Source organism: Petaurus breviceps, unplaced genomic scaffold (genome assembly GCF_028583685.1).
Source record: "Petaurus breviceps papuanus isolate PSGF00001 unplaced genomic scaffold, PetGlider_PUasm1.0 90630, whole genome shotgun sequence".
NCBI lineage: Eukaryota > Metazoa > Chordata > Mammalia > Diprotodontia > Petauridae > Petaurus > Petaurus breviceps.
The window spans coordinates 2,487,870-2,510,478 of NW_027187291.1; the positions used below are offsets into that span (position 1 = coordinate 2,487,870).

Below are 22,609 nucleotides of genomic sequence, written 5' to 3' on the forward strand. Positions count from 1 at the left end.
TCTGTACCAAATGGCTGAATTGAGTGCTGGATCTAGGGATTCCTTTTCCCCACATCCGCAGAGACCTAGATGATCTGTATTTAGAGATTCCCCAAAGGAAAATCTCGGTGAGTCAGCATTACCTTCTATAGTCTCCATCCCCTATAAAAGCAGGGCCTCAAGATAGACGCCCCTTCGACTGCTCTGGAGATTACTGGCCACAAAGAACAATTAGGGCTAATAATAGAACACATACCTTTCATTTTATAGGATTTTAACTTTGCAAAGCACTTTTGCCCTCTATCATTATATCACCCCAAAGGCCACCTGAGTGAGGTAAGCAGGTTTAACCCATGAGGGAACTGGTCAAACAACTTGCAAAAGGTCACACGACCCATTAGAGAGGGGAGCAGGGCTGGAGTCTCCTGACTCAGCTCACTCTTCTCACTAAGGGAAAGCTGACCCTGGGGAAGGAAGAGGCACATTTCTACCTGAGGCATCACTCCAACTTGTTTCATTCCGTTGACTAGTCTAAGGTCAAGTCCCGTCAGAGACGGGCAGGGAAAAAGTTGGGGCAGGAGCCCCCGGCTGCGGGAGAGGAGGAGTGGCAGCGGCCAGGTTTCAGTCTTCCCAACGCAGCCGTGCCTGGAGCATTTAACTACAAAGTCAGAGAAAGAACCCACCAGTAACCGTCCGTCCTTGCTGCCCAGTGTACTCAAGCAGCACTGGGCGCCAATGGGTCCCTCAGCAGGAAGGGAATCAGATACGGCCGTGAGGTCTCCTACAACCCCGTGAGGTCTCCTACAACCCCGTGAGGTCTCCTACAACCCCGTGAGGTCTCCTACAACCCCGTGAGGTCTCCTACAACCTCGTGAGGTCTCTCACAACCCCCTGAGGTCCCAGCAGAGTCCATCTGCAGGTTCCTCCTCCTCCATAGTTCTCGCTTCATCCTTGGACCTTGCCAGAGTCCGAGAAGTCTGCAGTCTGGTTAGGGGAACTTACTCAGGAATAGGGGAGGGAGGCAGAAGGAAAGTTGATGGGGAGGTTGGACTGAGTTCAATGGTGCGGTTGTTTTTAGGGGAGGGATTTAGGTGGGCGGAACCTGAACTAAGTTCCATACAGCCAGCACTTTTGGAGGCGGCAGGTGGATCAGGTTAATTTTGTCTGCTGGATTCCTGATGGATTATTGTGGGTGAGTGAGAACGCGGGCGGCGTGGGGCTTGGAGGGGAATAGAAGAAATTTGGGGGAGGAAGTGTGGGCTACAGGAGAAGTGACTGCCTTTTCTAAGAATCTCGGGATTTACAGCTGTTAAGGTACATCTAGAAAGCAACTACTTCAAACCTTCATTTTCTAGAGGAGGAAACGGTCCAAGAGAGGGGAAATTGGCTTGGCGAAGCTAAAACCGCCAATAAGTAGAAGGGACTGACCCTGAAGTGCCCTGCCTTATGCTACTTTTGCCATTGAAAATCCCCATATATCTTTCAGATAAACTGCTCTCTTTGACCCCTCCACTGTGAATTGTGAAGCAATTTATTGAAACAGATATTTACATCTAATCCCATCTAATAAGATTTTACCCATTTTAGCCCGTTGAGGTCTTTCCTCTACCACCTTGGTGAATGGGATATGGAAGATGATGGGTAAAAAGTCTCAGGAGTAGACAGGTGTTGCGCTTTGGGAACCAGGGAGAACTAAAAACCGACCAGGAGGGAAGATCAACGCCCCTCCGATTTTTACCAAAGCTAAGTCTTGTCTCCCTACCTCTCCCATTCCCCCAAAGAACTCTCCTTTTGGAACTCTCTAGTCCGTTGAAAGTTCTTTTTTTGTGCGTAACGTTCATTTCTGAGCGCTCATATTCGTCCGACTTGGAGCTTGAAAACGTTAAATTTGGGAGTTTTCACCTAGAAGCTACTCATCCCTCGCAGTATCAGACCCTTTGCATCCGCCTCTGCCCAGTTCAGAAAGCTGAGAAGGAAAGTGCTGCCTGATGGGACAAAACAGAGCCCCTGCCACCAGCCGCCCCCTTCTCTGTGTTGTCTGAGAACCCTCTGGGCTTAGAGAGTCTTCTGCTTCAACTCTAGAAAAGAAAATATCCCCTCCGTCTATGCGCTCACCCCTCACAACAGTCTTTTCCTCCTCTCCATCCAATTTATTCGTGTCTGAGGAAGAGGATAAGGGTGTGGGCATCACCTCCAGCGCTGGGAGGCAGTTCCCAGTCCCAGATGATGGTTTCCTTCCTTCTCTTTAAAGTGAGGTCGTTAGACTAAATAACCTTAAAGGCTTTTTCTAGCGTTATGATTGAACCTGTTTCCTCATCTGTATAACCATGATAATTATCCCTGTTTGCCTCCTCCAAGCCTCTCAAGGAGAGTTGCATGAGAGATTTTGCCTAGGTTGTAGACATTTTCTTTGAAACTGGTCAAAGTTCTGTCACAGAATCTGAGTTGGAAAAATATCCAGGGCTATATAATAATATAATGATGATGAAGAAGATATCGTTTACATAATGCTTTAAGGTTTTGCAGAGTAATGTAATCTCCTTTGATCTCTTCCAAACTAATTATCTGAATAAGAATTCCTTCTCCCACCTCTCCAACTAAGGGTCTTCCAACCTCTGCTTGGAGATATCCAGGTAAGAGGAGCCTATCATCTCCCAGGAAACCCATTCTAATTTAAACTTGCTCTGACTGTTAGAAAATGTTTCCTTATATAGGTCTAAATCTGCCTCTCTGCAGCAGACATCCATTGTTCGTAGTCCTGCCTTTGGGGCCTACAGAACAAGTTTTAATCCCTTGTCCACAGAATAGTCCTTTAAGTATTTGAAGACAGCTGTCTTGTTCTCCCCAAGCCTTTTTCTCTAAGTTAAATGTTACCAGTTATTTCAATGTGTCTCAAGCTCTTCACCATCTAATATCCTTTCTAAAATATGGCACCCACATCTAAGCACAATACTGCAGATGTGGTCTGATCAGCATGCAGAGGGACTCTTCTTGATTTTCACATGGTGTTCATACAACCTAAAATCACATGAAATTCTTTGGCTCTCATGTCAAAGCAAAGTATTGGCTTCTAATTGAACCTATAGCCCTTGAAAATCCCCATATATCTTTCAGATAAACTGCCCTCTTTGACCCCTCCACTGTGAATTGTGAAGCAATTTATTGAAACAAATATTTACATTTGCCTCTGTCAAATACCATCTAATAAGATTTTAGCCATTTTAGCCCTTTGCAGTCTTTCTGGATCATTGCATATTTGATAAGCATCCTGTCTGTTCCTTTACCTAAGTCATTGATAAGTGTATTTAATAGAACACAAGGCCAAAGACAGGATCCCTGGGGTGTATTCTACTAGAGGCCCCTCTGTCCAAGTTGATATCATGGCTCTAATGATTCCTCAGTGGATCCACACATTCAGTCAATTCCTAATCCACCAAACTGTCCTATCTTTATTGGCCTCAAATGGTGAAAGATTTGGAGATAAAGATCCCCTAAAAATGTCCATTCAGCTTTAAGGTGTAAGGTAGAGATGTCAAATAAGTAACCTGTGGCCCAGAACACTCCTGAGGGCTACCCAACCAGATTAAAATGTAATTGGGATGAAATGAGCAGAGAACCAAGAGAATAGCAATATTGTTTTAAGAATCACTTTGACTTGAATAAGCTATTTTTTCTATTATAAATACCCAAATTAACTATAAAGGATATGTGAAGAAAGATGCCATATGCATCCAGAGAAAGAACTGAAAAATAGAAGTATGTAGAGAATAATTTTACATACATATATGTGTACGTATGTGTGTGTGTACCTATTTGTGTCTAATGGTAGCCATCTCTAGAGTGGGGGAAGGGAAGAAAAAAATGGGGAAAAAATTTACATAATTTTGTTATATAGTTGAAAGAAATAGCAAATTGTGCATAGTAGATCTGTAGTTTCATGTGCAATCATCTTTTTTATTATACTATGTTATGGAAATGCTTGTTTAATTCTACAAATTAAAAACATTAAAGATCAACCTATACAAGATATAGGCTATCTTTTGTTATTAATGTAATTGATTGAAAAAGAAAAATGTAATTGGGAAATATTTAACAAAATAGATAGAAATACAATAAAAATAGATGTTACATTTTAAAACTAAGCCAACATGTGTTTCACAGAGATCCTTAGTATGGTTTAGTGGCCCCATTTCTATTTGAGTTTGACACCACTGGTGGAAAGGATTAAAAATCTTTGAGCTAATACTAATGTCCACATCTTCAGTTATACCCAGGGCTTCTCACTCCCTAGGTGCTGGGTGCACATTTTCCAGACAGATGGAAGGTGATGTTCTGCTATTTTCCCTGTGCCCAATATTTTTGTTCAGGTGTCTGACTTAAAACTGTGAATTCCCTTGAACACAGGGCTCCAGTCTCTTGTTATTTACATTGCTCAGACTCCAGGCAATTAGACACCTAGTCCAAGTACTGTGAGGAGTAAACAAACCTGTAAGGTAAAATGTTGTTTCTTTCTTTCAACAGCTGGAAATGGATCCATCTCAAATGGTTACTGGTATTTTCCCTTTTGTTGGTTTGTGGTCTTTTCTTGCAAGTCTTCAGAAATCTCCAGAAACCCCAGGAATACCTACAGAAGTCAGACTTTCTACCTCCCTTTGCCTTGAAGTTATTGTCCCAGGAGAAACTCAGGAAACTCTTTAACTATGATGGACTCTGGTGAGATGTTGTCCCTTACCCCACTTCTCTTGCCTGAGTTCTGCTCATTCACTGGATAGTTTTAAATTACAGATTTATAGTTGCAAGGACCCTCAAAGACCAATTAATCCCTTCTAATTTGGGACATCTGGAAACTGAAAATGAAAGAGGCTCTTAGTACCTAGCCCAAGGTCATAGAGGTAGTAAAAGGCAAAGTCTGGATTTAAACCCTGGTCCTCTAATTCCAAATGCAATGTTGGAGGAGCATCCTTCTTCTCTAGGTAACCAGGTAACTGTGTCGCCCTCCCCTGTGAGTTGCTTTCAGTCTTCAAGTCCTTTATTTTAAAGGTCACATCACTGTAGACCTGATGTTTGAGCTGGACTAGAAACACTGATCATCCTTAACAAATTACTAAAGGAATACTGGGAATAACCAGGGCCAGGAGAATTCACACCTTACTCTTGTGCATACTCTCTATATTCTCTTCTCAGTTAAAAAAAAAATTTATTCCCTGAAAATTCCATCATAGTGCTCGTCACAGTTTATGGATAGGCAATCTTAAAATCCAAAGTCCTTTCTAAAGGGCCAGATTTCCCTTATTCAATCCTCTTTGTGCCAGTCCAGTGATTTAGACTTAGGGTTAAGATGCAATAAGGCAAAAAAAAAATGTGCTAAGGCACTTGTGAACCATTAAATACAATAAGAATAACTTTTTCTAGTGACAAGGATGAGGATATCATTTCTAAGGTTAAGAAGATAGTAAGTTACCCCAGAGTTGGGAGACCTGGGATCAAATCTGGGCTCAGATACTTAGCACCACACCCAGAAATAACTGGCCATGTAACCTTGAGCAAGTTACTTAACCCCAGTTGCTTTAGAAAAAATAAAAGAAGATAGTAAGTTAGACAAAATGGCTATTTCCCTGTGTTTCTGCATTCACTATAGAAATCAGCAATGACAGGTCAGAAAAAAACTTCCTTATTAAAAGATAACATTTGGCACCAACTTCCCATGGGCTAAGCCTTTTATACCTCGGGCAAGAAAGCATCTCCACCCTGTAAAGGGTCTAGCCCAAACCATACAAAACAGATTTCTCTCTAACCTCATCCCTTAAGGGATTTCTCCAGTGTTTACACTTAATCCCCCATACATAATTATATAATACTCTTCTGGGAAATCACTCCTGCCTTGGTATTTACAAGACTGTTTAAAATTGCCTTCTCTCATTTTCATCTGAGCATGTCCAAGTCCTAACCTATCCTACAAAATTAAGTTCAAACACACTTCTTTCTTAAAGCCTTCCCTAAATTCTCCATCCCTTTTCTGAACTCCTGTAGAACTCAGTACCACATTCTATCATTTTGTTCTCTAGTTCCAATGGCTAACCCTGTTTCCTAGGAAGTAGCTAGATAATGTAAGGGATAAAGTGATGAGGAAGACCCGAGTTCAAATCCAGCCTCAAATATTGGCTGTGTGACCCTGAGCAAATCACTTAGTCTCTGTTTCCTCAACTATAAAATGGAGATAATAATAATAATACCTACTTCTTAGGGTTGTCATGAGACTCAAATGAGATAGTTGTAAAGAGCTTAGCACAGTGCCTGGTGTATGTGTGTATTAGGCATATAATAAATACTAATTCCCATCCTTTCTAATTTGGCAATGTCCCCTGGCCCACTGGCTGTTCCTCCCACAAGACCCTCCATCCCTCAGCTCGGGGCCTTCTCTCTGGCTGTCCCCTATCACCTGCAGTGCTCCCCCTCCTCTGCTCCAACCCCACCTACATAGTCTCTGCCTGGTGTTTATTCTTGCAGAACCAGTTCAAATACCACACAGTCCATGAAGGCTCTCCTTTGTTTGGCATTTACCATCCTCCAGTCTACCTTCCCAGACTTATTGCATATTCCTCCTCTTCACACACTCCACCAAACCGACCTCCATACATGACATTGTACCTCCCATCTCTATGCCTTTATTCTCCGTGCCTGGAATGCATTCTTTTCACAATTCCACTTCTTAGAATCCCTGGCTTCCTTTAAAGCTCATCTCAAGTACCAATGACTACATGAAACCTAACAGGATTCTCCTAGTTGCTACTATTACTGCACACTGGGCACACCTCACCCCAGAAATGGCTCTGTATTTACTTTGTACTATTTTGGCTGAAAATACATCTGTGTCCATATTGGCACCACTACTTGTCTCCAGCTCCATCTCTAAGCCCTGCTCCTACCAATAGAATATGAACTCCTTAAAAGCAGGGCCCTTGACTGCTTTTTGTCTTCTGCCCTTGCTGTTAGTACAGTGCTTGGTACATACATAGTAGGCATTTCATACTTTTCTGAATGACTGTCTCTGAGTTGCTCAGTGATGAATTTTATTCCTGGGTTAGTGTTTTAATTAGAACAGGAGACAGCTGAAGAGGAGTATGAGAAATAATTCATTTAGACTCCTACTCTATTCCAATCAGTATTAATATTTGCTATGAGGTGGTGAGTATAAGTTCTATATACTGGGCCCCAGAGCCATGAGCTGCAGATTGTAAATGCCCTTGGCTTAATCATAGGAAGGTGACTAGAGTCCCTCCACCCTTGTTTTTCTTTGTGGTGACTGAAAGTTCCCCAACTTACTTTGTACCTCCAGACCATTCTTCTTGTCCAATATTACCATCTTATGACAATTTAGTTAGTGTAAATGCCCCATGCTTCCCCCAACCTGAGAATCCCCTGCTGAAATACCATATCTAGCTCATGGTCTATTAACCAATGGGATTTTGTATTTTGTATAGACCCTCTAGAGTGTTCAGGTATTAAATTTGGAATCAAACCTTATAAAAATAAGGCCCTGGGGGGCTGGGGTAGGGCAGCTGGGTGGTGCAGTGAATAGAGCACCGGCCTTGGAGTCAGGAGTACCTGAGTACAAATCCAACCTCAGACATTTGACATACTATCCCTGTGACCTTAGGCAAGTCACTTAACCCCAATTGCCCTGCCAAAAAACAAAAACAAAACAAACAACAAGGCTCTAGAAGAAGGGGGCATCTCAGATCATGAGGAAGATCTAAAGTCCAGTGATTAGAGGGCACCATAATAAAGTGCCATTGGCTTAGAGCTCTGCCTCAATTTGTTTTATTGTAGGTTGGACGATCTTAATCCCCACAGGAGAGCAGTGTTATAACTGAGGCCATATATCATCACTCACACAGAGAATAACAGAATAAAGTATTCTAGGTATCCACATCCACTCAAAATTGTACCCCCCAAGAATGTTTTTATGTTTTTTCTAGTCAACCAGAGGACACAGGTAGCTAAAAACAAAGACACATAATGAAATAACATAGAAAAGTAGCAACAGAACCTTGCCCTCCAATCCTTAAAATCCAACATGCACCATGAATGGGAAGAGCAGGTGTGTAAGGAATATACGTCAGTCAGCCAATCAGAAAGCATTTATTAAGTGTTTACTGTGACCCAGGCACTGTGGCAAGCACTGGGGATTCAAAGAAAGGCAAAAAACTATGATCCTGGTGTCTCAGGAAGCTCACATGCTAACAGGGAAAACAACATGAAAATCACTTTGTGTGCACTCTTGTGCATATGCAGTTGAAAAGAAAGGTATTCTCAGAGTGAAGAATTGGAAGACAATGTGAAAGGCCTCCTGAAGCAGGTGGGGTTTAATTTGAGGACACAAGGGGAGCCAGGAGGAGATGGAGATGCAGAGGATTCCAGGGGTGGAATATTCATGGGAACACCTGGATAAGCTGGATGGAGAAGAGTGCACAATTAGGAAATGCATGCGGTCGGTCAGTCGTTTTCAGTCGTGTCTGACTCTTCGTGACCCCTTTTGGAATTTTCTTGGCAAAGATAGAGGATTGTTTTGCTATTTCCTTCTCCAGCTCATTTGACAGATGGGGAAACTGAGGCAGGCAGGGTTAAGTGACTTGTGAAAGGTCACACAGTTAGGAAGTCTGAGGCCAGATTTGAACTCAGGAAGATGAGTCTTCCTGACTCCAGGTTTGGTGTTCTATCTGCCGTGCCACCTAGCTGCCCAGAAATATGTGTACTCAGAACAAATGCAGGAGAAATTTATGTCTCTTAGGTTATATAACCATTGTGATGTTATCATGCAGCTCTGATTCTGACTGGGTGTGGCTCATCTTCTAAGTACATTATTTCATGAATGTCTAGGTGACCCTTGATGACTGATGAGTCTATAGTCTAAACTGGGTGTTGCACTGTTGTTCTTGCAGAGTTTAATGCCTTCTCTGTGTTTAATCTCTGCTGGGTGCAGTTTCCTGCTAAGGAATTCTGGTGTTCATCTCTTCTAGGATTATACTTCTGGCTACTGTGGGAGAAGGTTGTAGGGGAAGGAATAGGAGATCAGAGGAGGGTTTGAGCTAAGTGGGAAGAAAGAAATCATTTCAGCATCTTGGATGGATTTGAACTAGCAAAGCAGGGCAGAAGTTGAACTTGGGGAGACAAAAAACTTGATAAAATTTGGAAGAAATTGAAGAAAAGTTAAAGGAAAACAATCTCCAGGCCCAGATCCTGGTTTAGTATCTATTTTTAGGCTGTAAGAGAAGAGCAAGGACAATTAAAGAGGATATAAAAGGATTAAAGAAGATAAAAATTGACTAGAAAGTAGAGGTTGAAGTGATAGATGAAAGGGGGAGGAGAAGGTAGATGACAAGACCAGGCAAGCTAAGATAAGTAAGAAAACATAAGTGGAACAATCATGGGGGTTAAGTAAATTGATAAAGTGTATTAGTGGGTGGGCCAAATTGGTTGCAAAATGTTTTAACTTCTGAAAATTAATAATTGACTATTAAGTGCTTTAACTGGGTGCTTTGGGTCTCAACCCAAAAGTTGAAACTTATGTAAACTTCCATAATTAGTTTCAAGAAGCAAGGTAAAAGTCTCAACCATTCTGGATGGTAGGGGAAATTTGTGCATCATTTTGGATCATGGTGTGATGCTTTTATTTCTGCTGCAGTCCAGATGACTGTAATCTAGGTTCTTTGTCCCATTTCAGGTCTCGGCTGATGGGTCAATCCACTGCTGGGTTAGTTAATTATGTGGCTGGGCTTTGGCTAATTGGTCTTCTCTCTGACCCTGGCCATTGTTACTAGTGACTCTGGTAGCCAATGGAACCCCTCTTAGCTTTGATGTATTGTCCAGTCTCACTGGTCACCAGGGAGCTCCACTCTAGGGATACTCATTCACCTAAGATCAGAACAGAATCAGCACAAAAGATGGAGAAGAGGCTTGTGTTCACAGACACATGGTGGCTAAGTGCTTCCCCTTATCCTTCCCTGTAGCTCATAGGAGTTCTTGCCTCACACACTTCCAGGAAGGAAAAGAAAGAAAAGGAGGCTGAGGTAGAAGCATATATAAATCTTTCTGTATTTGAACTGTTTTAGTTCAGTACCTCTTGAGTCACTGGTTCCTAAGGTCATAGCCAGCCAAAATCACAGCATAATACAGACTCCAAATCACTTATGGACAAAATGGACACATCTCACCAAGGCTTCTTACATGATTGGATCAGAAGCAGGACAAAGGAATATCTGCACATTCTACATAAAATTCAGCAGGGCAGTTCAGTGGATAGAGTACTACACCTGGGATCAGGAAGACCTGAGTTCAAATTCAGCCTCATACACTTGTTAGCTGTGTGACCCTGGGCAAGTAATTTTCCTCATCTGTTTCTTTAGCTGTAAAATGGGGATAATAATAACATTTACCTCCCAGGGTTGTTATGTGGATCAAATCAGATAATTATGTAGAGTTTGATAATTGTGTTATATAAATGTTATTATTATTAACTTATATTCTAAAGATAATCACACATAATCACAATTTTAAAACTTTAAAAAAAATGGATGACTTTTTAAAACAATAAAATGTCATGATTGACAAATCTAAGAAATAGATGAACTAAATAGAACCACCAAAGACCTTATGGAAGGAGAAATTCAAGAACTCATGAAAAAAAATCATAGCTGAAAAAAAGGAACTGGGTTCAAATGGACTCTTAAGTTAATTATCCCGAACTTTTAAAGAACAAATAACTCTAATCTCATACAGGTTCTTTCTAAACAAAAAGGGGAATGAGGAAAATAATATTTTGATTGCTAAACTAGGCAAAGATTAGACTTTAGTTTTCTAGAAAGAAAACTAAAGGCCACTGTAATCATAAATAGCAGTGAAAATAATAAATAAAATACTAGCAAACTGATTAAGTAATAAAGAAAAATTATCTGTTAGGATCAAATAGCATTTGTAATTTGAATGCAAAGATGTTTTAATAGCAGGAAATAAACATAAATCTTAGCAACAAGAGAAAAAATAAAGATGGAATGATTATACAAAGAGGTGCAGAGAAAATCTTTGATAAAAATAGTTAGTTATATTAAGTTTAAAGATGCTAAAAATATGGGAATAGGAGGATCTGTTCAAATATGGCAAAAAAAATTCAAAACCCAATACAAGTTATTGTTTTAAAATATAATTATTGATCACGTTTCAAAAACCATCAAATAGAAATAATGAAAGCAAATATTGCTGCTTTAAATTATGCTTTAGTAGCTAGCATGAAAAGAGAAATTTTTTTTTTTTGCTTTTCTTTGGAGGGGGAAGGTAGGGCAATTGGGGTTAAATGACTTGCCCAAGGTCACATGGCTAATTTTTGTGTTAAGTGTCTGAGGCCAGATTTGAACTCAGGTCCTCCTGACTCCAGGGCCAGTGCTCTATTCACTGCACCACCTGGCTGCCCCTATGAAAAAAGAAATTAATAGCATAAGAATAGACATGAAACAAGTTAAGATATCCCTTTATTTTCATATGGCATGACTGCATCCTTAGAAAATTCTCAACAATAATCGAATTGTACTAAGACACAACTTTGGCAAAGTAGCAAGACATACAGTTAAACCATAAAATTATATATACATACATATATATATATATTCCTACATACCACCAGCAAAATAAAGAGAATTTACAGAGAAACCACTTTTGCAATAACAAAGGACTCCATCAGATAATTAGTTTTCAGTGTGTGAAGACATAGAAAGACCATCTAAATATGAATTTAAGAGAAATCAAGGGAGAACTGGACAAAGGACTCCCCCCACCTTGTCAAAACTTCCCAAAGTGTTGGCCATGTCAAGCTACAAAAAGCTATGGCTTTGAGCACTGATTCAGCCACAGAATCAAGAGAATGTGAGGGCTTGCAAGGACCTCAGAGCCATCTATTTCATCCCATGAACAAAAGAATCCCTACTGTAAGAAAGCCTACAAGTGGTCATACAGCCTTCTGCTTGAAGACCTCCAAGGAAGAGAAAGCTACAACCTCTGGAAGCAGCCCATATCATTGGAGACAGCTCTAATTTGGGGGAGTTCTTTCCTGATTGGTCTAAATTTTCTTCTTTCCAACTTTCACCCCTTGCTTCTGGTTCTGCCTTGTCCATTCTCCATATGAAGCCCTTCAAATACTTGATGACAACGAACCCACTGAGTCTTCTCTTTACTAGTCTATCCATGTTCTTTCATCATATCTTCATATGACATAAACTCAAGGTCATTGGTCATGCTGGTTGCCCCTCTTTGAACATTCTCTAATTTATCAATGTCACTCCTAAACCAGGGTGCCCAGAACTGAGCACAGTACTCCAGATGAGGCCTGATGAAAACCAGATACAGTGAGATTCTCACTTCTCTGTTCCTGAAAGCTCTGTCCTTTTAGTGCAGCCAAGGTTACATTAGCTTTTTTGACTGCCATGTCACAGTGGCTTCCATATTGAGCTTTCAGTCCACTCAAAATTCCAGATCTTTTTCAGAATAACTACCTGTAGCAGCAAGCACCCCAAGCGTCCTCAGGGTGGCTGCCCACAGGTTCTTGGATCTGCTTTGATAAAGGAAAGCAACTCAAAATGGGTTAACAAGCTTACTTTAATTAGTCAAACATGTATCGTTTACCTAGTTCAGGGGAAAGAAGTCAGCACCCCGAACTTCAGAATATACAGACAGAATTATCAAGACAGAAACAGATCAAGTAGACAGATTTCCAAACTGTCCAATCAGGGCTTATATAGCCTTCTCCTGGCTCAGAGAATGTAACAATCTTTTGGACCCACTGGCCAATCAAAAAGTATCTACTGAAAAACAAGCCTCCCACCCCAGGCTCCAGGTGCACTTTAGCCTAGGGGCAGGGAAGATATTTAAAATTTACATTCCCATTATACTACCCTATCTATGCTTCCCCACCATAAACTTGGGAAATTGATTTTTTGTTTTGCACCCAAGAGCAAGACTTGATATTTATCCTTATTGAATTTCATCTTATTAAATTCAGCCCCATCCTGTAGCTCCTCAAGAGCCCTGTGGATCCTGACTATAATCCACTGTGTTAGCCAAATTTCTGTGAAAATTCAAATTGAAAACTAGAAGGCAAGAATAGAAAAAAAGAATTGTCTAAAAGTAGAATATTTAAAAATTTCTTGACCCAATTATCATTTCATTTTTCAAAAGACAGAGGAACAGTTGGGAGGACAGTAGCTGGGGGCAAAATGTTTGAAGTTTCATGTGTCAAAGTTACAGGAAAGATCCCCAAACCAATCATACATTTGAACAATAGTCGATTAATATTAAGTGCCTACTACATGCCAGATATTGTGCCAAGCTTGGGGATACAAATAAGAAAGACAGTCTCTGCTCTCAAGGAGCTTACAATCTAATGAGAAGACAATACCGAAAAGGAAGCTAAAGGAGGGAGGGGAAGAGAATGAAGTGGAATTGAAATTAAGCATAGTAGCTGATGGTAAACAAAGTCATAGCTGGAAAAATTTGAGCCACTTATAAAAGCCCTCCAAATAGAAGGAGAGGCAGCTGAGGGTACTGAAGTGGTGTTGAGTAGCAAAACTGAATCAGTCACCAAGATACTGAGATTTCAATGATGAGCTTACCCTAGGGGAGGCAAGATGTGTGGAGTTGAAACCAACCAGAGTAACTGATGGTAAATGAATGAACTAGGAAAATGGCAGAATAGGTGAAGGACAATTTTCCCTGTGACATTTCAAAGTATAAGTTTTTTTTTTTAAACTGAGGCTGATGAAAAAAATTGAGAAACATATCTGAAGACTAAAACAGAAAGCCTAGAAATAGAATCCAGCGTATGAAAGAGGGTGTAGGGCAAACACAGGTCTAAAAATTCATGGGGCATAGAATCACCATCCAATAAAGATTGTTGGCAAAATCGTAGCTTCATCGTGAAAAATATATTTCAAGAAATACTCCATATGATACACTACAATACTGTCTAACTAGATCAGTGATCTTAATTGCTTTACCCATAAATAATTGGAAGAAAACAGAAAAACGTATTTGTCTCAGTTATGGAGAAAGAAGTAATTTTTATAATGAAAACATTAGATATATGAAATATATAATCAGGGATAAAATGGATGGGTTTGATTATAGAAAGATAAAAAGATTTTGTCCCCCCAAAAATAGTGCTTCTAAAGTGAAAGAAAAAACAGTTTATGGAAAATATTTATAGAAAGTTACAGGTTTCAAGTTGATAGTGGTCTGACATCCAGAATTTATAAAGAATTAATACATAACTTTCAGAATAACACCACTCACCAATGGAGAAGTGATCAAAGGACATGAATAATTATTGAAGGAGGAAATGTTGACAGTAGGTGACTATTTTAAAAGATGTTCAAGTAATCTAAATGTCAAAGAAACATAAAATAAGACAGCTTGATATCCATTAACTTTGAAAAAATGATCAAGGAGCATGATACATGGTGCAATAAATAGAGCATCAACCCTGGAGTCAGGAGGACCCAAGTTCAAATCCAGCCTCAGACACTTAACACTTACTAGCCATGTGACCTTGGGCAAGTCACAACCCCAATTGCCCTGCCTTCCCCCCTTCAAAAAGAAAAAAAAAGTCAAAGGAAAAATCCATCAAATTCAATGTTGGTGGAACTACAGAAAAACAGACATTTTATGACTTTGTTGTGGGGACAGTAGCTGGCTGCAAAGTGTTTGAAGTTCAACATGACAAGATGCAAGAAAGGTCCCCAAACAAATCATACCTTTGGACTTAAGAATTTCATTGCTAGAACTGCTCCTAAATAATATTTTGCATATCTTATGTAATATACATACTTGATTGCTTTTATAATTATTATATTTATAATTTTAAAAATAAAAAATAGTTCTTAAAATCTAAGCATAATCCTTTCCTGTTCCTCGCCTCTGCCTCTGGAAATTTCTTAACTTTCTTCAAGGATCAACTGCCCTCTCCTTTAAGAAATCTTTCTCTGTCGTTTGTGCTCCCCATAATATTTACCTTGCACATATTTCATATTTAATCATAGGTATTTGTGTTTTTCCTTCCAATAGAACATAAGCTCCTTGAGGGCAGGGACTATTTTGTTTTTGTCTTGGAATCCCTAATGAGTAGTACAGTGCCTGACTTAGTAGGTTCAGCCAGGTTATTTATTTGGGGTTTTGAGAAGCGATGCACATTTAAAAACTGCTTTACTTCTTTGGCCATCATTTCCTGTCTCTTCTACTAAGTACAACGGATTTCTCTTCTGTTCCCTTTCCTAGAGTTGGATCGACTCTTGGAATTTCTTTGCATATGTGAAGAACCATATCTGTAGTTGCTCTGCCTTCCTCTTCCTTTTTTTTCCTTGTTGTGTGGTGGCTTTGGGGTGAATCCTAACTGAAAACCGGATGGCATCACATGAAAAATTAATAGTGACTCTGGTCCCATAACTTCTTCCACATCTCTAGCCTTGACATCTCTTTAAGATGACCACTCATTTCATAGTCTTTTAATCTAACTAGACCAGCTCCAGGAACAAAAGCAAAAAAATAATGGGGTGCTGTTTTACTGGACTGAGTCTAGGGGTCCCCTCCCATTCCAGTCCCCCCACATGGATGATGTTCATAGTCTGCTTTCTTTCTTCAGGCTTTTCCCCCAAAGGCAGTGTGAATGTGAAAAGCAACCAGGGAATTACATCTTTCAAGAGTCCTACAATGAGAGTGAACTTGAGGCAGTGAAAATCAGGAGAAAGGCAGAATTTGAACACTTCCAAAGAAGGTAATGCAGACTTGATATGAAGAATCTCTAGAATATCTCTGGCTGTGTCTTAGGGGGATTTTCCAGTGTCTCTGTCTCAAGTGGATCCTGGGGCAAGTTCTCTCATGAGGCCCCATAGAACACAACTCTGTCTCTTTTTTGGGGGGGAGGACAATTGGGGTTAAGTGACTTGCCCAATGTCACACGGCTAGTTTTTGTGTTAAGTATCTGAGGTCGGATTTGAACTCAGGTCCTCCTGACTCCAGGGCCAGTGCTCTATTCACTGTGCCACCTAGCCGCCCCTAGAGCCTAACTCTTGGTAGCACTTATACTCTCTCCCTTTTTCCTGGCTTTGTGAGTGATCCTTCTTTTGTCATAATGCCATTTGTGAGGGGGATTTGGTTCAGTTTGAGGGGCTGGGAAGATGGAACTGAGGGGAAAAAAACAGGAAATATCTGAGGGTGAGGGAAAGAGTTGTGTAAAGTAATAGAGATGGGCCCCTCGGTGGTGTAGTGGGCTTGGAATCAGAAAGACTCATCTTCATGAATTCAAACCTGGGCTTAGACACTTAGCAGCGATGTGACCTTGGGAAAGTTGCTTAGCCCTGTTGGCCTCAGTTTCCTCATCATAAAATGAAATGGAGAAGGAAACAGCAAGCCACTATAGTATCATTGCCAAGAAAACCCCAAATAGGGCCACAACTGAACAGCAGCAACAACAAAAGGATAGAGAATCCACTTGGAACTTGAATTTTGTATGGGTATTTAGGTAAACTCTATTCAGGTCCTATTCAAGGGCAGTCATTATTCGCCACCACTAATGCATATGCTGCCTCTGTGGACAAAACTCTGATTGTTGGTGGTAGGGTGTGTCTCTGTGTGTGATGGGTTATGGAGCCTAAAAGTATTAAGAGTACTAACATGTACTAAAGGGCCATGGAAAGAGTAAAAATTAATTGGAAACTAAATAGTCTAATCCTAAAGAATGAGTGGAAACAATTGATGACATCATCCAAAAGAATGACAATAATGAGATAATATACCAGAACTTATGGGATGCAGCAAAAGCACTTTTTAGGGGAAGTTTTATTTCTCTAAATGCTTACATGAATAAAATAGAGAAAGGGGATATTGATGAATTGGGCATGCAAATAAAAAAGCTAGAAAAAGAACAAATTTTTAAAACCCCAATTAAATACCAAATTAAAAATTATGAAAACGAAAGGAGAGATTAATAAAATTGAAATTAAGAAAACTATTGGAAACCAATAAATAAAACTAAGAGCTTCTTTATGGGGGGAAAAAAACCAATAGAATAGATAAAATTTTGGTTAATTTTATTTAAAAAAAGGAAGAAGAAAATGAAATTACCAGGATCAAAAATTAAACAGGTGAATTCACCACCAATGAAGAAGAAATCAAAATAATAATTAGGAGCTATTTTGCCCAACTGTATGACAATCCATTTCATAGTCTTAGTGAAATGGATGAATATTTACAAAGTTATAAACTGCCCGTTTTAACAGAAGAGGAAATAAAATACTTAATTACATTTCAGAAAAAGAAATCCAATGTACCATCAGTGAACTCCCTAAGAAAAAACTTTCAGGGTCAGATGGATTTACAAATGAATTCTGCCAAACTTTTAAAGAACAACTAATTCCAAAACTGTATTAACTATTTGGGAAAATAGGCAAAGAAGGGGTCCTATCAAAATCTTTTAATGATACAAATATGGTGCTGATACCTAAACCATGAAGAGTCAAAAAAGAGAAAGAAAATTATAGAACAATTTCCCTAATGAATACAGATGCAAAAATTTTAAATAAAATATTAGCAAAGAGATTACAGCAGCTTATCTTGAGGATAACACACTATGACCAGGTAGGATTCATACCAGAAGTACAGGGCTGGTTCAATATTAGGAAAACTATCAATATAATTGACCATATCAAAAATTAAACCAACAGAAATCATATGATTATCTCAACAGATGCAGAAAAAGCTTTTGACAAAATACAGCACCAATTACTATCAAAAACACTAAAGAACATAGAAATAAATGGAGTCCTCCTTAAAATGATAAATAAAATCTATCTAAAACCAACAGTAAGCATTATGTGTAATGGGGATAAGTTAGAAGCATTTCCAATAAGATCAAGGGTGAAACAAGGGTGTCCATTATCACCACTGTTATTCAATATTGTACTAGAAATGTTAGCTTTAGCAATAGGAGAAAAAAAAGAAATGGAAAGAATTAAAATAGGCAAAGAAGAAACAAAGCTATCACTATTTGCAGATGATATGATGGTGTACTTAGAGAATCCTAGAGAATCAAGTACAAAACTACTTGAAATAATAAAGAAGTTTAGCAAAGTTGCAGGATATAAAATAAACTCACATAAATCATTGGCATTTCTATATATTAGTAACAAAATCCAACAAGAGATAGAGAAATTTCATTTAAAGTTACTGTAGACATTATAAAATTCTTGTGAGTCTACCTGCCAAAATAAACCCAGGAACTATATGAATGTAATTACAAAACACTTTTCACACAAATAAAGTCAGATCTAAATCATTGGGAAAATATTAGTTGCTCATGGGTAGTCTGAGTTAACATAATAAAAATGACAATTCTACCTATATTAATTTACTTATTCAGTGCCATACCTATCAAACTACCAAAAATTACAGAGCTAGAAAAAATAATCTGCTAGTTACTGCAAGAACCTTTGACAAGAGTATGAACAGGCAATTTCCAGAGGAAGAAATTTAAGCTATCTATAGTCATATAAAAAAAGGCTCTAAGTCACTATTGATTAGAGAAATGCAAATCAAAACAACTTTGATGTACTGCCTCATACCTATCAGATTGGCTAAAATGACAAAACAGAAAATTGATAAATGTTGGGGAAGATGTGGGAAAATTGGTACACTAATGCATTGTTGGTGGAATTGTGAACTTATCTAACCATTCTGGAGAGCAATTTGGAACTATGCCCAAAGGGCTATAAAACTGTGCATACTCTTTGACCCAGGAATACCACTTCTAGGGCTGTATCCCAAAGAGATCATAAAAATGGGAAAAGGATCCACATGTACAAAAATATTTATAGCAGCTCTTTTTGTGAATGGATTGGATCCTCAATGGAGAATTTGCATCAAGAAATAGAATCACACTTGTGAAACAGCCACTCCATCAATGTATCAAAGGTTCTTGCAGTAACTATCAGATGACACTGTTTTGTCAAAGATTCCTGGAAAGACCGGTACAATCCTTGAAAATCCTTCCTTAGACTTTTTATTTTTAGGTTCAAGAAAATTCCCTGAGCCTTATCCAGTAACTTAAGTCTTCAAACTCCACCTCCTCCAATGAGCAAATATGAAAAAGTTTATACAACATTACTTTTCAACCCATCTCTGGATGACTCTATAGATGTCCTCAAGCTATATTTGGTGTCTATACTCTATTTCCTACAATTAGATTAGGTGCCTCCAGAAAGAAAGTACTATGTCTCCCCTAATATAGTGGGAGCTCACCAAAGGCAGGAACCACATTTCTGCAATCAGGTGGAAAGTTTCCCCATGGTGTCTCTTCCCACAGACCATCACAAGTCACTGCCCATGGAACTGTTTCTTAATTGTTTCTTGGAGGTGAGAACAAATGGGAAAAGAGGACCTCAGAACACTTCATTTATGTTTCTTTTTCTTCTGCAGAGGACTGCCCCACCCTCCACCTGTGCTGGCTCAGCCAAATATCCCTTTTGGGTATCCTATTCATGGGGTGGAGGTGATGCCCCCTCACACAATTCTAATCCCAGGTAAGTGCCTGGACATTTCCCTGGTCCTATTCACCTCCCTTATTTTCATGCTTGCTCCCAAGGCTGAGTAATGGACAATTTTATCATCTAATTTTCTCACTCTTAATCAGTCAATCAATGGTCATTAATTATGTGCCTGCTGTGTTTCAGGCTAGTTCTGGGGATACAAAGAAAAAAGTGAAAAAGTTCCTGCATTCAAGGAGCTTACATTCTAATGAAGGAGAAAACACATACAGACATATAAGTATATATAAAGCATGTGTGTAACAACTGAGGTAATTTACCTCTTGCATTGCGCCTCCCCCCCCCCAAATTCAATCTTTTGTCTGATTCATTCAATTCAACTTGAAGTCACACCATCAGATCTAAGTTCTCAGAAAAGGATCACTACTGGCTATGCTCAAATTCTCTCAGGATCCTATGGTAGCCTTTTAGTGGGGTAATACATTCTTCATAGTCATCACAGATCTCATGCTCTCACCTGTGGAGTTACATTTATATAATATTTATAACATTTTTTTGTGATGGCAAAGAACTGGAAATTGAGGGGATGCCCTTCAACTGGGGAATGGCTAAACAATAAAGGTATGTTAGATAGTAAATGAAACTATTTACTTAACAATAAATTAAAAGAAACAAAAATAACACCACAGTTATTCATGTAAGTCAAATGCAAGAATAACAAATATATCAGTTTGCCCACAAACCACTTCTTTGTTGTTATTCATTCAGTCAGTCATAAACTAAGTCCCAAAACCAGAAAGTCCAAGCCAGCACAGTAGTTATGAAGTTGGCACATGTAGACCATAGCATTCCAGACCTCCACTGTTTCCCAAAGTCTTTTCAAGCTCACATTTTTTTTTGCTTTCATGACACTATCTATCCACCCCATCCTCTGCCATCCACTTTTCCTTTCGACTTAAATCTTTCCCAACATCAGGATCTTTTCTAATGAGTCCCATCTTCTCATTATATGGTCAAAGTATTTAAGCTTCAGTTTCAGTATTTATCCTTCCAATGAGTAATCTGAATTAATTTCTTTAAGTATTATCTGATTTGATCTATTTGCTAGCTAAGAAACTCTCAAAATTCCTCTTTAGCACCACCATTTGAGAGCATTGATTCTGTGGCACTCAGCTTTCCATATAATCCAACTTTCATAGCCATACATTACCACTGAAAAAACCCTAACTTTGACTATAATACAAACCTTTGTCAGCAAGATGATGTCTCTGCTTTTTACACAGAGAGTAAGTGGTGGAACAAGAATTTCAACACCCAGGTCTTTTGACTCCAAATCTGTGTGTGAGGTTGATACATATTGCCCCAGGAACACCAGTGTCTTTTGACATTCACCCTGAGAGAACACAGGGGAAACATAAGAGTGAGAGTGTTACTTCCAACATAGAGTAGAAATATCATGGATTAAGTTCTAGAAATTCCTGCAATTCTTCCTCAAGTGGGTGAGCTATGTTGACTAGTTCTTCTAACATAACCAAAGGCTTCTAGATCAGCCTGCCAATACCCTTAAGTAACTTGTGAGATCAAGAGGCCTTGATAAATCTGCACTTCTGCGGACAATGGGAGGAGAGGAGGTAAAGGAGGTTCAGACCAGTGTATCAACAATGCAAATATTCACAATGCCTATGGCAATTATAAATATACTGATGTGGTTATTAATCACAAAATATACCGGGCTCTTTATATGGGAGATAAAGCTAGAACATTTATTGAAATACCAAATAACTAGGTCCCAAAACCAAAAAGTCAAAGTCATCACAGTAGTTATGAAGTTGGCACATGTAGTTAATGTAGTAAACACCCACATTCTCAAGCCTTTAAAACAGAACAGGCTACCTCAGACAAAGGTCCTCCTTGCCCCACTTACAGCAACTGCTCAGCATCTAAGAAGCATGCTCCCAGAAGTTCTGGCCCCCCACAGTTCCGGTCCCTGGCAGTCCTCAGCAGGAGTCCTTAGCAGAAATTCTGGCTGGCTCCTAAAAAAGGATTCATGCCTTCTCCTCCACCTCAGCCACTACCTCTGCAGCTGCTGCCACCAGTCACCACAGGAACTCTAGCTTGGCTTCTGCTTCCTCTTGCTCCACCCCTTCCTGCTATGTCAGCAAGTCCAATGGGGCATGGAAGATCTTTAAATCCCATAACCCTTACAACCATTAATACATTGTGAGCTAGCTAGGTCTAGCTAGGTACTGATGCTATTTTCTAAGTGGGACGAAGTATAATGAGTTCCAAGTCCTGATTTGTGCCAATGAAACAATCTGTAGCAGAAACAAGAGGGGCAGAGGAGAGAGTGGATAAGAAGCAGTTCCCAGTAAAAAAAAAACAACAAAACCTAATTTTATCAGGAAGTCAGGCAGTAATAGCACAGAAAAACAGCTGAAGGTGAAAAGTGAGGAGAATCATTCACTAATTAACCAAGGATGGGCCCAAGAGAGGCCATGGAGTTTCAGTTTTCTGAGACATGTTTAGACCATAGTTCACCATTATTTAAGCCTGCCGTGTCCACACAAACCCATCTATATAATGAGCATCATGAATGTTGGACAGTAAGCTTAGAGAGAGTGACACAGACAGACATAGAAGCATAAGACAGTTCTGCCCAGATTGAAGGGTATGTGTGAAACATTCCATCACCTATAGGGAAAAGCAAGAGTAGAAGGTGAGAGAAAGAAGCTAAACCCTTGTAGCAGTAAACACCCTAGCATACCCAGGATGATGGCCAGCACAGGTTCTTTGGTCTACTTTTCTAAAGAAAAGCAACTCAAAAAGGGGTTAACCATCTTACTTTAATCAAACATATCATTTGCCTAGTTCAGGGGAAAAGCACCTTGAACTTCAGAAGAAATACAAATAGAAGTTACAAGCAGACAAAAAAAAATACAGAGAGAGAAACGGACCAACAGACAGGGCTTCCAACTGTCTGACCATTACATCCATACCTAGTTAGTTACCAGAGAGAAAAGCACCAACATCTGGGTTTTCAAAGCTGGGGG

The 22,609-nt window shown here is 39.4% G+C and overlaps 1 protein-coding gene across 1 annotated transcript in view; it reads left to right on the top strand.

Moving 5' to 3' along the window:
- The first annotated feature begins 714 nt into the window (after positions 1-714).
- The window catches only part of LOC138143210 (beta-1,4 N-acetylgalactosaminyltransferase 2-like), a 50,426-nt gene continuing 28,531 nt past the window's right edge, over positions 715-22,609 (top strand). The window contains 5 exon segments of the mRNA XM_069064454.1: positions 715-770; positions 1,785-1,984; positions 4,506-4,692; positions 15,662-15,793; positions 19,492-19,595. Of these exon segments, the coding sequence (XP_068920555.1) occupies positions 715-770; positions 1,785-1,984; positions 4,506-4,692; positions 15,662-15,793; positions 19,492-19,595 (679 nt within the window).